General features: G+C 41.2%; 1 protein-coding gene across 1 annotated transcript; it reads left to right on the top strand.

The window, feature by feature from the left end:
- Positions 1-480: 480 nt before the first annotated feature.
- On the top strand, positions 481-6,222 carry NDUFS5 (NADH:ubiquinone oxidoreductase subunit S5). The gene is made up of 3 exons (XM_047870789.1): positions 481-636; positions 2,159-2,376; positions 5,999-6,222. The coding sequence occupies exons 2-3, from the start codon at positions 2,161-2,163 to the stop codon at positions 6,101-6,103; spliced, it is 321 nt and encodes a 106-aa protein (XP_047726745.1). The 5' UTR covers positions 481-636; positions 2,159-2,160; the 3' UTR covers positions 6,104-6,222.
- The last annotated feature ends 8,311 nt before the right edge of the window (positions 6,223-14,533 follow it).

Below are 14,533 nucleotides of genomic sequence, written 5' to 3'. Positions count from 1 at the left end.
TCAGGCTCTGAGCTGTCAGGACAGACGCAGGACTGGAACTCATTAACTCTAAGATCATGACCTGAGACGCTGTCTTTTGCTTTACCGACTGAGGACCAGGCTCCCCAAGGTATTTTTCTCTTAAGATAAGAAAACTGAGGCACTGCAAGGTTAAGGCACTTTCTTAGAGTCGCACCGAAATGGTGAAGCTAGAATTTGAATCCACCCAGCGTTAATCCACAGCGCAAGGCCTTAACTACTACCGGCGGGGATGGGGGTGGGGAAGGCATGCTTTTTCTGTACTGTGGCCTTGGTCAAGTCCCTCACCAATCCGAGCTGTCGTGAGGGTGTTAGTCACAGGGCTGAGCAGGCAGCAGGAACACACTAACCGCTAGGCAGTGTCTAAAGCGGTCATCTCGAGAGGGTCACTTTATGCCTGGTCCGTATCATCAGAGGCTGAGGCCCACGACCGCGCAGGCGCAGACCCAGGGGCTTGGTTTCTATGGTTTCTGGGCGCAACTGCAGAGAGAAGGTCGGGCCTCGCAGTCGCGCTGCAAGAGTCGCACTGCGGGCGTCCTTTGCGGCAGGCCTCTGCGTCGCTCTCAGATCATCCGGTAGCGGCGGTCAGCGAGGAGACGAGGGAATCGCAGCGGGACGGTAGGTGCTGCGTTTGTCTGCGGGTAGTTTAGGCAAAGAGATTTATTCCGAGATTTCTTAAACGAATTTCCTCTTGCTTTCCTGGGTGTGTGTTGTCCCAGGCCCGAACTCTGAACGTGTTTTCTGCGTTCCCAGGCCCCTACGCCCACAGGCAGGGTCACCGAAGTCTGTAGACCGCGTTTCTCTCGGATTTCTGCCGGACTAATGCTTTGGCCTTCTGTTTCTTAACCGCAAGTCCACCCACCTTACCCTGGTTTTCAAGGCCCTGAGTGATAACGGCCGCGCCACCCTCCACCGCCTTTTCGTTCTTCGTCCCGACATGCGCTTTGAGCTCCGCGCTTCAGCCACTCCTGGGTGCTCGGTGTCCCCCAGGGCATACCCAACACCTCCGGCTGTAACTCGTGCTGTGCCTTACTGGAATACTCTGTCCACTGACCTTCACTTGGCAAAACTCAACCCATCTTAAAGGCATTTTCCAGTCTCCTAGGCAGAGTTGGTGCTTCCTCCTTCCAGCTCTTACCCTCTTGTTCTTTGGGTTCCCAGTTCCTTCCGTGTCTGCAATCTAGTGCTTACGTTGCAGCTGCTGCTTTACCCCCATTCCACTATCTGGAACGGTACTGGATAGAATGAAAGAATGGATAGAAAACATAAAATCGAAATTCACCTGTAAATCTTTATTGGCATTTTTTTGTGCTTCCTTCCAATCTTTTGCAGTTTTTCTTTGACCCCGTAGACCGTTTATCATTTAACATTAAAATATATGTTCTGTGTATATTATCCTTTTTTCCTGTTGTCTGTCATATTCTAATAAGCGGGTACTTACTAGATTTAATTATCCATTACCCTGTTGCACACTTAAGTTGTTTGAATTTCATTTTTTTTTTTTTCAACAGTTACTGAGCCCTTACTTGATCCCCGCACACACATCACTCATTTTGCAATGTGGGAGACATTCAAGTTAATAATCCATTACAGGGGCCTGAAAAGTGAAGTACTCTTATGGAAAGTTGAGATGCTGTGTGAACACAGATGAGGGACCCCAGATTCAGGATGACGTCACAGAATTGTCATCTCAGTTGCTACAGATAGAAAAATGTAAAAAAAAAAAAAAAAAAAAAAAGATGTTTTTGTGCTTGGGCTTTTTTGTTCTTTTTCAGCTAATTTCTTCAGACCTGTCTGAAAGAATTGGGATTCTTGAGTCAAAACATAAACACTCTTTTTGATTAAAATGACCTTATCAAAATAAAATGACCTTATCAATACAGAGTTGATTTTTATGCATTGCTTTTTAGTTCTAGTGGTTTTTTCCCCCCTGAGTTTTATGAAAACAAAGATATTACTTATCTACTATAAACTGGAAGAACCTGTCAAATGAAAAAAATTAATGAGATTATGTTGGGAGAATAGCGTAACATAGCTTTCTAAAGGGATATTTGTCATAATTAACTATCTCATTTTTCTTAGAAATTTCTCATTTGATTGCACTTTTATGGCATTCTTTCTTTTTTATCTTCCATTTCAGCCATGCCTTTCTTTGATGTGCAGAAAAGGCTGGGCCTTAACTTAGATCAGTGGATGACAATCCAAAGTGCTGAGCAGCCTCACAAGATTCCAGGTCGATGCCATGCTTTTGAAAAAGAATGGATAGAATGTGCGCATGGAATTGGTGGTATCCGTGCAGAGAAAGAGTGCAAGATAGAATATGATGATTTCGTAGAATGTCTGCTTCGGCAGAAAACGGTGAGGAGTGGTGGAGACGGGATGTGAATTATTTCTTTGTTTCTTGGGGCTACCTTTAAGTGTGTTTAATTGGTCGTTGGCAATGGCTTGACCAATGTGAATTGGCAAAACTTTTGTGGTGAAAACACTTTCTCTATGTAGGTACCATGTCAAGGAAGTTAATTGCCTTCCGATCTGAGGGGGGGTGTCTCTTGTTCCTCAGTGTTCTTCCTCGTCTTCTGACATATTTTCCTTAGCATTGTACCCTCCTGTTGCCACCAGGGTAGAAATCGCACGTGTGTATGTATTCCCATTTTTGCAGTAGGTTATAAAGCAAAAGTTATCAACCAGCCTTGGTTGTTTGTCCGTGAACCTCTCTGGATGAAAATGTTTCAAATGCATTGAACCCTCATTGGAGAAGAAGGTAAAACCCTACAGGTCTGTTACACTGAATGTGATATAAGAATCTCTGGATTAATTTCTACTCTGGGCAAGATGGAGGTGTTAATGAGATTGCTTTAGTTGAGTCTGACCAAAGAGGCAGGGGGAAAGGATGTTGACAGCATGATGTCTACCTCCTCAAGAGTTGCATGAGCTCCATCACATATAGGCCTCTGTTCTCCCTTAGAGAAGAAATCTTTGGGTGTGGCCTGTTATTTTGCCTATTTCTGTGCTCCAGATAAAACAAATAGAAACGTTTTTATGACTCCCAACTCCTTGGAGTTCAGGAAGGTGGTTTAGATTTTTAGTTAAAGTTGTCTGTATCAAAAAAATTTTAATTTCCTATCTTCTAACATGTGCTATTCCAAACTTGGAAGGAATTAGAGGGTATCAGGTATTTTGTATTGCTCACTGTGGGGATATCGATGATTAAATGAGTAATATTGTAATATTACTGAGGGACAGTGAGTGGGTCGTGGTTAGCCACCTACCAGCTGTTTAGTTCACAATATGTCTTAACTTCTCTTCTTGTGGGCCCCAGTTATTCATTGCTCAGATTAAGACTACTGTACATGTAAAGTTTACACCAAAAGAAGGCAGTGTGGTGAGGTGGAAGAACATTGGATTGAGAGTTAGGAGAACTGGGTTGTTTTTGTTTTTGTTTTTTTAATTTCTTTTTTCTTTTTTTAATGTTTATCTATTTTGAGAGAGAGAGAGGGAGAGCGAGAATCCCAACCAGCAAGGAGATAACAGCATGGAGCCTGCTGTGGGGCTTGATCTCACAAACTGTGAGATCATGACCTGAGCCAAAATCAGGTCAGATGCTTAACCACCTGAGCCACCCAGGAGCCCTGAGAGCTGGGTTTTGATACTGGTTCTGCCATCACTAGTTTTGTGACTTTGGGCAAGTCACTTCCCTTTTTGGTCTTGGTTTCCTTATCTGGAGATATTAAAGAGTTGCTCTCAGGTCACTTACTCATCCTGTGAATTTGTAAATAGATCCATTACTATTTTAGATGTCACCCTAAATGACTAGATGCTTAGCCCTAAGTGAAGATACTAATGAATCAGGGAATTAGAATCAAGCACGGTTCTAAGTTCTTAGCGTGTAATAGCGGATTTATTTCACACAATAATCCTGTGAGATACATTACTATAATTTTTCCACTATACAATTAAAAACTTGGGGCAAGACCAAAAAATCAAGGCCATTGCCTAAGGTCATATAGCTGGTAAGTGGTGGAACTGGGATTTGAACCTGGCAATGCTGGCTCCAGAGCCTGTGCTTGCATCCACAACACTAAGTTGTTATACTCAGAGAAAGGTTGGACATTAGTTGTTGTAATAGCTCAATCATGACTAGTCCTCTGTTGAGAGGTTCTTTAATACAGAAATGTCAAGAATACAGTCTTTTGGGGCGCCTGGGTGGCTCAGTCAGTTAAACGTCTTGACTTCAGCTCAGGTCATGATCTCACAGTTAGTGGGTTAGAGCACCGTGTCGGGCTCTGTGCTGACAGCTCAGAGCCTGGAGCCTGTTTCAGATTCTGTGTCTCCCTCTCCCTCTGCCCCTCCCCTATTCACGCTCTGTCTCTGTCTCAAGAATAAATAAACATAAAAAAAAAAAAATACAGTCTTTTATGTTAACTATACCGGAATTAAAAAACGAATGCAATCTTTTTAAAATGCTAATTTTTTTGTTTTTAAATTTATTTCTGTTTCTTTATTTGTTATTATTACTTTTTCATTTACATCCAAGTTAGTTAGCATACAGTGCAATAATGATTTCACAAGTAGAATCCAGTGATTCATCCCCTACATGTAACACCCAGTGCTCATCCCAACAAGTATCCTCCTTAATGCCCCTTTCTCATTTAGCCCATCCCCCCACCCACAGCCCTTCCAGCAACTCTCAGTTTGTTCTCTGTATTTAAGAGTCTCATGTTTTGTCCCCCCAAAATGCTAATGTTTATGTCAGTATTTAGGACACCTAGAGTTATTTCTGCTGAAGTTAAACCCTGACTGATTCTTTAAGGTTAATGGAGTCTTTAACTGAATATATTAATTTTTCATACCTTTGTGAAAACTTACCAAAAAATTAGTTATTGAAGCACTATTGTAGGTGCTAGGAATATACGATAAGCAAAACAGCAAAAAGTTCCTGCTCTAAAGGAGCTTATATGGGGTGTCAGAAAATTAACAAACAAGTTAAAAAACAAAACAAAACAATAGTGTCAGGTGTTGATCAGTACAGTGGGGAAGATAAAGGTAGAAAGAAAGAAAACACTGTGGGACCTAAGTGGATGCTCTTTTAAAGAGGGTGGGCACAGAAGACCTCAATGATACGAGACCTTTGAGACTTCAAGAAAGTGAGCCATGTGGATGTGAGGGAAGAATATTCTGATTAGAGGAAAGAGCAAGTGCAAAGGTCCCTGAGCTGGAGCAGCAAGAGTGAGGGAAAGCATTAAGACATAAGGTCAGAGGTAGGCCTAGTAAGGCATTATAAGGAAAGATTCAGCTGTTTCCTCAGTAAGATGAGAAGCCATTGGGTTTTGAGCAGGGGAGTAATGCAGTCAGGATCAGTGAGTGTATTTTCTGTGTCAAAGAATCCATGTGAATTACAGCCTTTATACGGTCTTGTATAGCATGGCTTTCTTTGGTTAGGAAGCAACCAGTGTCCTACCTGAGAGGAAGAGGCAGAACTCAGGGCTTGGTAGTGACTATTAGCGGAGAACATATCAGATCTTTATTTCGGTGTGGTAACGAGAAACCTCGTATCGGCTATTTCTGCTTCATTCACACCCAGTGAACAGTCACCAGCAGCAGTACCAATTTCACATAGGTCAGGAGTGTATCAGCTGTGAGCTGATCTCATCTTTCAATATTTTAAGGATTTAAGTATGCACAAATATGCCTCTTAGATTTGTGATCCGTGTTTTATCATTGTTTTTGTAAATACCTGTATTCCTGTATACAACAGGAACATTTTAATTATTTTTAAAGGAGATATTATTATTCACACCAGAAATTTGGTTAAAGCTTGGGAAGTGATTTCAAGTTATTTCTTTAAAGAAGGGTTTCATCTCCAAGGCTAAGATGAAAAGCTTCTGTTTTAAAAATGAAACCAATTTTCAGTCTCTTTCTCTAGCCCTCAACTTTATGGCGCGTATTTCCCCCTAGTTTAAATACTTCTTTCCTTTGACAGATGAAACGTCTGAGTGACATCAGGAGGCAGCGGGATAAACTGATAAAGGAAGGGAAGTACACACCCCCGCCTCACCACTTGGGCAAGGAGGACCCTAGGCCCTGAGCAGAGCTGCTGCTGATGGCTGCAGGCTGATTTTCATGTTTTCTCTTCTCCGCCGGAAAGTCCATTTGCTGAAAACTTCTTTGTGAAAGTGTCTAAAAATAAAGGATTGCTCTATCCTATTTATTCTGTTTTCTCTTGGATCATACTTGTCTATAATGAAATTGCAACCTATTTTTTAAGTTAGGAAAAATGCCTCTAGCTATGCCTTAAAAATTAGCATCTAGGTAGTAATAAGCAGCATTTAATGATGCTTACTACGTATAAGCTACTTTAAATATGTTAACTGGTTTAAGAAGTTGCAGTATTCTTTACTGCTTTCATTCTGGTTTATTTTCCACACAACACAGACTGGGGCTGGGAGGGGGAGGCAGTAGAGAGAGTGGTTGTGTTTACTCTCAGGCCTGTGAAATCTAACTTAAAGGCTAAGAAAATGAGAACTTCAGATAATTTTGAAGAAGCAATACCATTGTTTCAATTTACTATCTTACATCACCGGTATATTAGTACTTAACATTTTTTTTTTAATGTCTATTTATTTTTGAGAGAGCATGAGTGGGGGAGGAGCAGAGAGAGAGGGAGACACAGAATCCAAAGCAGGCTCCAGGCTCCCAGCTGTCAGCACAGAGCCCAGTGCAGGGCTGGAATTCACAAACTGTGAGATCATGACCTGAGCCGAAGTCAGATGCTTAACCTACTGAGCCACCCCGGCACCCCTGGTATATTAGTACTTCTAATTGACATGTTTAGAAATGGCTTTTAAGAGAAAAATTCCGGAGTGTCTGGGTGGCTCAGTTGATTAAGCATTCAACTTCAGCTTAGGTCATGATCTCACCATTTGTGAGTTTGAGCCCCACATCGGGCTCTCTTCTCAGCACAGAGCCTGCTTCGGATCTGCTGTCCCTCTCTCTCTGCACCTCCCCAACTCACACCATTTCTCTCTGTCTCAATAAACGTTTAAAATAAACATTTAAAATAAGTAAATAAACATTTAAAAAAAGAAAAATCAGGTGCATCTGGGTGGCTCAGTTGGCTGAGCATCTGATTCTTGATTTTGGCTCGGTCACAATCTCACGATCTGTGAGATTGAGCCCTGCGTTAGGCTCTGTGCTGACAACGCAGAGTCTGCTTGGGATTCTCTCTTTGCCTCTCTCCTGCTCTTCCCCTGCTTGGGCTCGTGCATGCTTTTTCTCTCTCCCTCTAAATAAATAAACATTTTTAAAAGAAAAATCCAGATGTAGAAGGGAGGTATGAACCGAAAAAATTAATGTAGATGTCCTTTAGAATTTTTTCCAACTTTTTGTGTGTGTGTGGTAAAATACCATCTTAACCACTTTTAAGTACACAGTTCATTGATGTTGTTTTCACGTTGTACAAGCCATGACCACCATCCGTCCTGCAAAACTGAAGCTCTATGTCCATTAAATAGTAATTCCCTACTCCTTCCCCCAAGCCCTGGGCAACCACTGTTCTACTTTCCGTCTCTATGGTTGGGTTATTCTGCTTCATATAAGTGGAATCATATAGTATTCGTCTTTTTATGATTGGTTTATTTCACTTAGCATACCATTCTCAAGGTTCACCCATGTAGCATATTGAAGAATTTCTTTCTTTTTAAGGCTGAATAATATTCCACTGTGTCTGTACAACCTTTTGCTTATCTGTCAGTGGGCACATCAGTTGCTTCCATCTTTTAGCTTTTGTGAATAATACTGTTATGAATATGGGTGTACAGATGTCTCTTTAAGACCCTGTTTCCATTTTTTAAAAAATATATTCCCAGAGGGGCGCCTGGGTGGCTCAGTCGGTTAAGCGTCCGACTTCGGCTCAGGTCATGATCTCACGGTCTGTGAGTTCGAGCCCCGCGTCAGGCTCTGTGCTGACAGCTCAGAGCCTGGAGCCTGTTTCAGATTCTGTGTCTCCCTCTCTCTCTGCCCCTCCCCTGTTCACACTCTGTCTCTCTCTGTCTCAAAAATAAATGTTAAAAAAAAAAAATTAAAATAAAATAAAATAAAATATATTCCCAGAAGTGGAATTGCCAGATTATAAGGTAATTCTGTTTCTAATAGTTTGAGGCTGCCATACAATTTTGCATAGCAGCTGCACCATTTTTACATTCCCACCAACAGTGCACAATGGTTCCAGTCTCTTCGTATCCTTTTTTGTTGTTAGTAGCTAGCTAATAGATATGAGGTAGTATCTCACTGTAGTTTTGATTTGCATTTCTGTGTGATTAGTGATGTTGCATCTTTTCACATGCTTATTGGCCATTTGTGCATCTTTGGATAAATGTCTATTCAAGTCCTTTGCCCATTTTTTGAGTTATCTTTTGCTGAGTTTTAGGAGTTCTCTGTATATTTGGGATACTGATTCCTTACTGGATACATGATTTCCAGATATTATCATTTTGTAGGTTGCCTTTTTATTCTGCTGATTTGCACCAAATTTTAAATTTTTCATGATGTCTAATTTGTTTATTTTTTGTTTCTTGCCTTTGATGTCCTATCCAGGTAATCATTTTAGATCCACTGTTGTGAAGCTTTCCCCCTATGTTTTCTTGTGTTTTCTTTTAAAAATTGTATTTTATTTTTTAAAGATTTTACTTTTTATTTTTATTTTTTAATCTCTACACCCCCAATGTGGGGCTCAGACTCACAACTCTGAGATCAAGAGTTGCACTCTCCACCGACTGAGCTGGCCCTTAAAGATTTTACTTTATTTTATTTTTAAGTTTATTTATTTCTGAGGGAGAGAGAAACAGAGAGTGCACAAGCAGGGGAGGGGGAGAGAAAGGGAAAGAGAGAGAATCCCAAGCAGGCCCATGTTGTCAGCACAGAGTCCAGTGCAGGGCTTGATCCCATGACCCTGGGATCATGATCTGAGCTGAAATCAAGAGTCAGACGCTCCACCAACAGAGCCACCCAGGTCCCCCAAAGATTTTTGAGTATACACTACACTCAACGTGGGGCGTGAACTTAAAATCCTGAGATCAAGAGTCGCATGCTCTACAACTGAGCCATCCAGGTATTCCCCCCCGCCCACCATATTTTCTTTTAAATTTTATAGTTTTTAAGTCTTAACCTTTAGGTCATGGATCCTTTTTGAGTTAATTTTTGTAGATGGTGTTACGTAAGGGTCCAATTTCATTGTTTGCATGTGGATATCCAGATTTTCCAGCATCATTTGTTGGAGACTCTTCCTTAGTGAATGGTCTTGACACCCTTGTCAGAAGTCATTTGGTTGTATGTGCAAGGGTTTATTTCTGGATTCTGTTCAATTCTGCCCGTATGTCTGCCTTTATATGCCACTACCACACTGTTTTGATTGCTGCAGCTTTGTAGTAAGTTTTAAAATCAGGAAGTGGGAGTCTTGTAGCTTTTATTCTTGTTTTTCAGGGTTGTTTTGGCTATTCAGGACCCCTTGAAATTCTGTATGAATTTTAGGATGAGTTTTTCTATTTCTGCAGAAAAACTGGGGTTTTTATCATGATTGCATTAAGTCTATAGCTTGCTTTGGGTAATATTTTCAACAATAAATCTTTCAATCCATGAACGTAGGATGTCTTTTTGTATTTATATCTTTAATTTCTCTCAGCAGTGTTTTATAATTTTCACTGTACAAGTCTTTCACCTCCTTGGCTAAGTTAATTCCTAAGTTTGGTGGTTTTGTTTTTTGTTTTTTAACAAATGCAGCTGTCAAGTTTTCAATTTTTAAAAAAAGTTTGTAATTTCTATACCCAATGTGGGGCTTGAATTTACAACCTAGAGATAGAGCTGCATGGTCTACCAACTGAGCCAGCTGGGTGCCCAAAGGATGTTTGTGTTTGTTTGTTTGTTTGTTTGTTTGTTTGTTTGTTTTAATATTACTTTAAGTGGAATTGGTTTTGTTAATCTCCTGTTTGTATTGTTCATTATTAATCTTGTAGCATTTTGAGTTAAAAAAATATCAGTTGTAGGGCTTGAATATAAGGTTCTCCTCAAAAGAGAAAGTAGATTGCATTCTAGTCCCAAAATTGGGAAAAAAGGATTTGGCATTTGAGCAAGGTCCTGCTTATTCTTTGTGTTACAGGGCAGATCTTTAGCCAAGCAGCATTTTCTTAAACTAATCACCAGTCAGTCACAATGGAGAAACAAGCTGGAGTCCTTCCAGCAAGATCCCATGCCGTGTCCTGTGTCAGGTTGTTTTTCTGTGCTCCGTGCACACAAGCTTTTCTGAGTTTTTAAAGTCCAAAATGGGATTCAGTGCATACATGTTTTTGGAAAGTCAGGCAAATTGGAAGTGCCAGAGAGGAAAGCAGAATATTAATCAAGGCTTAAAGTAAGTACCTCCCTTTCATTCAAAGATCTCTTATTCCTGAGCTCTTGGTTGTTGTATGAAAGGAAACCAAATTCCAGTAGATTGTGTTTGCCTAAAGGTAAAAAATGAGTTGTAGAGAACACTGCATTGTGTTTGCTGGAAAGCATTGCCTTGATATCTTTATGGAATATCGGAAGCCTTCATTTAGGTGATATGATACCCATAAATAGCCCTGGCACAAAGCAACCTTGCCTTTTGCCTTTATATTTGGTCAATTTTGTCCCTATATTGCTTTTTTGAGAAAAAAAAAAAATGAACTGTTAAAAGGAAGGAATCAGCTCCAAGACACCCCTCCTTTAGGCAGTTTGAATAAGAACAAATAGGACTGTATCTTTTTGGCCAACTAGGTTGGTGCAGAACTGGGTTTGGGAGGCAGGAGGGACAAAGCTGTGAGGTTCTTTGTAACTGATGATTAAACACTCAGAGAGCAAGTTACTTGCTCCTTCAAAACAGCATTATTTGTTGCGCTTGCCTCTTCCTTCCCTACACTCTGCTAGGCAAGACTCCTTAACTCCTTTGGCCTGTGCTCTTTAACCCTGACTGCTGCAACACAACACACAAGGGAAACCACTGAGTGCTTTGGCAACTCATTTAATGTAATGTAATGTAATGTAATGTAATGTAATGTAATGTAATGTAATGTAATGTAATGTAATGTAATTTTTTTGAATAGGTAATTGATGTGGTTTAAAATTCAAAAGATAGAAAAGATATGTAATGAAAAATCTCTCCCAGTCATATAGTAGTAATCCTACCAGAGGCAACCAGTATTTTGAGTATCCTAGAAATACTCTGTGCCTATACATACATAACACACATTTTCTTTGCCCTTTTTTAAACAAAAATGGTAGCTAATTATGTACATGATTTCTGCATTTTGCTTTCTTCCCTTACTGTATTTTCAAGAATGTTCCAAATCATGAACATGACCCAGTTGGAGCCAATGATGGAGACTTGCTTGGAATATTAGAAGAGACAGGGGCGCCTGGGTGGCGCAGTCGGTTAAGCGTCCGACTTCAGCCAGGTCACAATCTCGCGGTCCGTGAGTTTGAGCCCCGCGTCAGGCTCTGTCTGGGCTGATGGTTCAGAGCCTGGAGCCTGTTTCCGATTCTGTGTCTCCCTCTCTCTCTGCCCCTCCCCGGTTCATGCTCTGTCTCTCTCTGTCCCAAAAATAAATAAACGTTGAAAAAAAAAAATTAAAAAAAAAAAAAAGAGAGGAATGATGTTTCCTCTGATTTAATGTGGAGGAGGTTTAAGTTTATAGGTGCTGTAGACATGTTTTATTCATTTGATTAAGCAACTGTGCTACTAAGAGGAGAAATATAAAGGTATATTTTCAATAGATGAAGAGGAACAGCCAATTTGAGAGAGAAAAACTGCTGTCTGGTAACATGAACTTCTTCCTCAAGTCCTTCATAAAACTAGCCCTGTCCTGGGCGCCTGGGGGGACTCAGTCTGTTAAGCGTTCGACTTTGGCTCAGGTCATGATCCCACGGTTTGTGAGCCTGAGCTCCACATCGGGCTCACTGCTGTCAGCACAGGACCCGTTTTGTAGTCTCTGTCCCCCTCTCTCCCTGCCCCCCCCACCCCGACTCTCACGTGCTCTCTCACTCAAAAATAAACATTAAAAAAAACCCCGAAAACCTAGCCCTGTCCCTGGACTTGAAAGTTGTATGAGTAAATAAATTTCTTTTTCCTTAAGCCAATGCCAGTTGGATTTTTGTCACTTGTAACAAAGAAAGCCCACTGAATAGCAAATACGTCAAAGTTGCCTCATTTTACATCTTAGGAAACAGGCTTAGAAGAGTGAAGTAACTTCATTGGTATCAAACATCTAAGTATTAGAAGCAGGATTTGAATCTAAATCTAGACTTTCACTTTTTTTTTTTTAAACGTTTATTTATTATTGAGAGACAGACACAGAGCATGAGCAGAGGAGGGGCCGAGAGATGGAGAGACACAGAATCTGAAGCAGGCTCCAGGCTCTGAGCTGTCGGCACAGAGCCCGATGCAGGGCTTGAACTCACAAACCATGAGATCATGACCTGAGCCGAAGTCGGATGCTTGACCAACTGAGCCACCTGGGCGCCCCTAGACTTTCACTTCTGACTGTATAGATGACTTTGAGAGACTGTTGCTAATGTGATAAGAAAAACCTGGACAAAAGAATTCATAGTTTTCCATGGGACTGATAGAAAATGGCACATGTAAGGAAGCGTTGAATTGAACTCCAGAAAAAATATATAGGTAACAAATCTGATCAGCTTCCAGTCTGGGGGGGTGGGCTCCTGGTGTGGGTATGGGTAGGCCTGCCATAGAGAGGGAGACATTGCAGGGTTGAGGGGAAATCAAGTGGGTCTAAGATGACTGGAATGGGAAGACATTTTGGAATCTGGAAGAACTTCAAACGCAACAAATTGCCTGGTTCAACAATTCTGCCTGCCCCCATGTTTTGCTGAGGAGACAGCGTTGAGAAGAGGCTGATAAGCATAAATAATGTAGCTGTGCACATTCTTGGGGTGATTACATTCTGGGACCCTGTCAGTTGACTCCAAAGGTGAACCAAGAATGTCTAGAAGTGCATCCAAATCAAATTCTTCCCAGCTCAAATTCTGACAAGATCGGATAGACAACACCTAGGAAGGTTGGGAGGTGGGTGAATCACAGGTGAAATCAATTTCAACATTTATTTATTTTTGGGACAGAGAGAGACACAGCATGAACAGGGGAGGGGCAGAGAGAGAGGGAGACACAGATACGGAAACAGGCTCCAGGCTCTGAGCCATCAGCCCAGAGCCTGACGCGGGGCTCGAACTCCCCGACCGCGAGATTGTGACCTGGCTGAAGTCGGACGCTTAACCGACTGCGCCACCCAGGCGCCCCGAAATCAATTTAATTAAAGCCATAACACACCCCCAACCCTACTCTAAGACGAATCTGAATGATAACCCCTCTAATGGTTAAAGGGTTTCTTAAAAAATTGTTTTAGTTTATTTGTTTTGAGAGAGGCGTGCATGCGCACAAGTGGGGGAGGGGCAGAGAGAAGAGGAGACAGAATTCCAAGCTGGCTCAGCTCACAGCCCAGTTGGGGGGCTCGAGCCCACGAATGGAGAGATCATGACGTGAGCCAAGATCAAGTGTACTTGCTTAACCGACTGTACCACCCAGGCTCTCGGAGAAAAGGGTTTCTAAAAAACAAGTATTATACTTTATTCTTATGCTTTATTTCTTTTTTTATGGTTTCTTATTATACTTTATTCTTCTTTTATAGACAATATCTGATATATAGTATCAAATTGTAAGACATGCAAAGAAGTGAGAAAATGTGACCCATACTCAAGGAGAAAAAGAAAAAGTCACCAGAACTATTATAAATAAATATTATAAACATGAAAATTACAGAACTGAAAAATAGAATGTCTGAAATAAATGCGTTGAATGGACTTAACAGGTTGGATGCTGTAAAAAAAATCAGTGGATGTGAAAACAGATCAGTAAAAACTAAGGCAGAGAGAGAAAAAAGATTAGAGAAAAAAGGAGTATCAGTTACCCATGGAATAATATAAAGCAGTCTTCATATAATTGGAGTTTCAAAAAGACAGGAGAGAATATCACACATATGAAAACAATCTGAAAATGCAATTAAGAGAATAATTCCGTTTACAATAGCATTGAAAAGAATAACACTTAGAAATGAGTTTAACAAAAGAAGTGTAAAATTTATACTCTTAAAACTTCAAAACATTGGTCTGGGGCGCCTGGGCGGCTCAGTCAGTTGAGCATCCAACTCAATTTCTGTTCAGATCATGATCTCATGGTTTGTGAGGTTAACCAGTAACCGCCCCCCCTTTTTTTTTTAATTTTTTTTTTAACGTTTTATTTATTTTTGAGACAGAGAGAGACAGAGCATGAACGGGGAAGGGGCAGAGAGAGAGGGAGACACAGAATCGGAAGCAGGCTCCAGGCTCTGAGCCATCAGCCCAGAGCCCGACGCGGGGCTCGAACTCATTGACCGCGAGATCGTGACCTGAGCTGAAGTCGGACGCCCAACTGACTGAGCCACCCAGGCGCCCCCCA

The sequence above is a fragment of the Prionailurus viverrinus genome, chromosome C1, assembly GCF_022837055.1.
Source record: "Prionailurus viverrinus isolate Anna chromosome C1, UM_Priviv_1.0, whole genome shotgun sequence".
NCBI classification, from domain to species: Eukaryota; Metazoa; Chordata; class Mammalia; order Carnivora; family Felidae; genus Prionailurus; species Prionailurus viverrinus.
The sequence above is the reverse complement of the archived record's forward strand: the minus strand, read 5'-3'. Positions and strand labels throughout refer to the sequence as shown.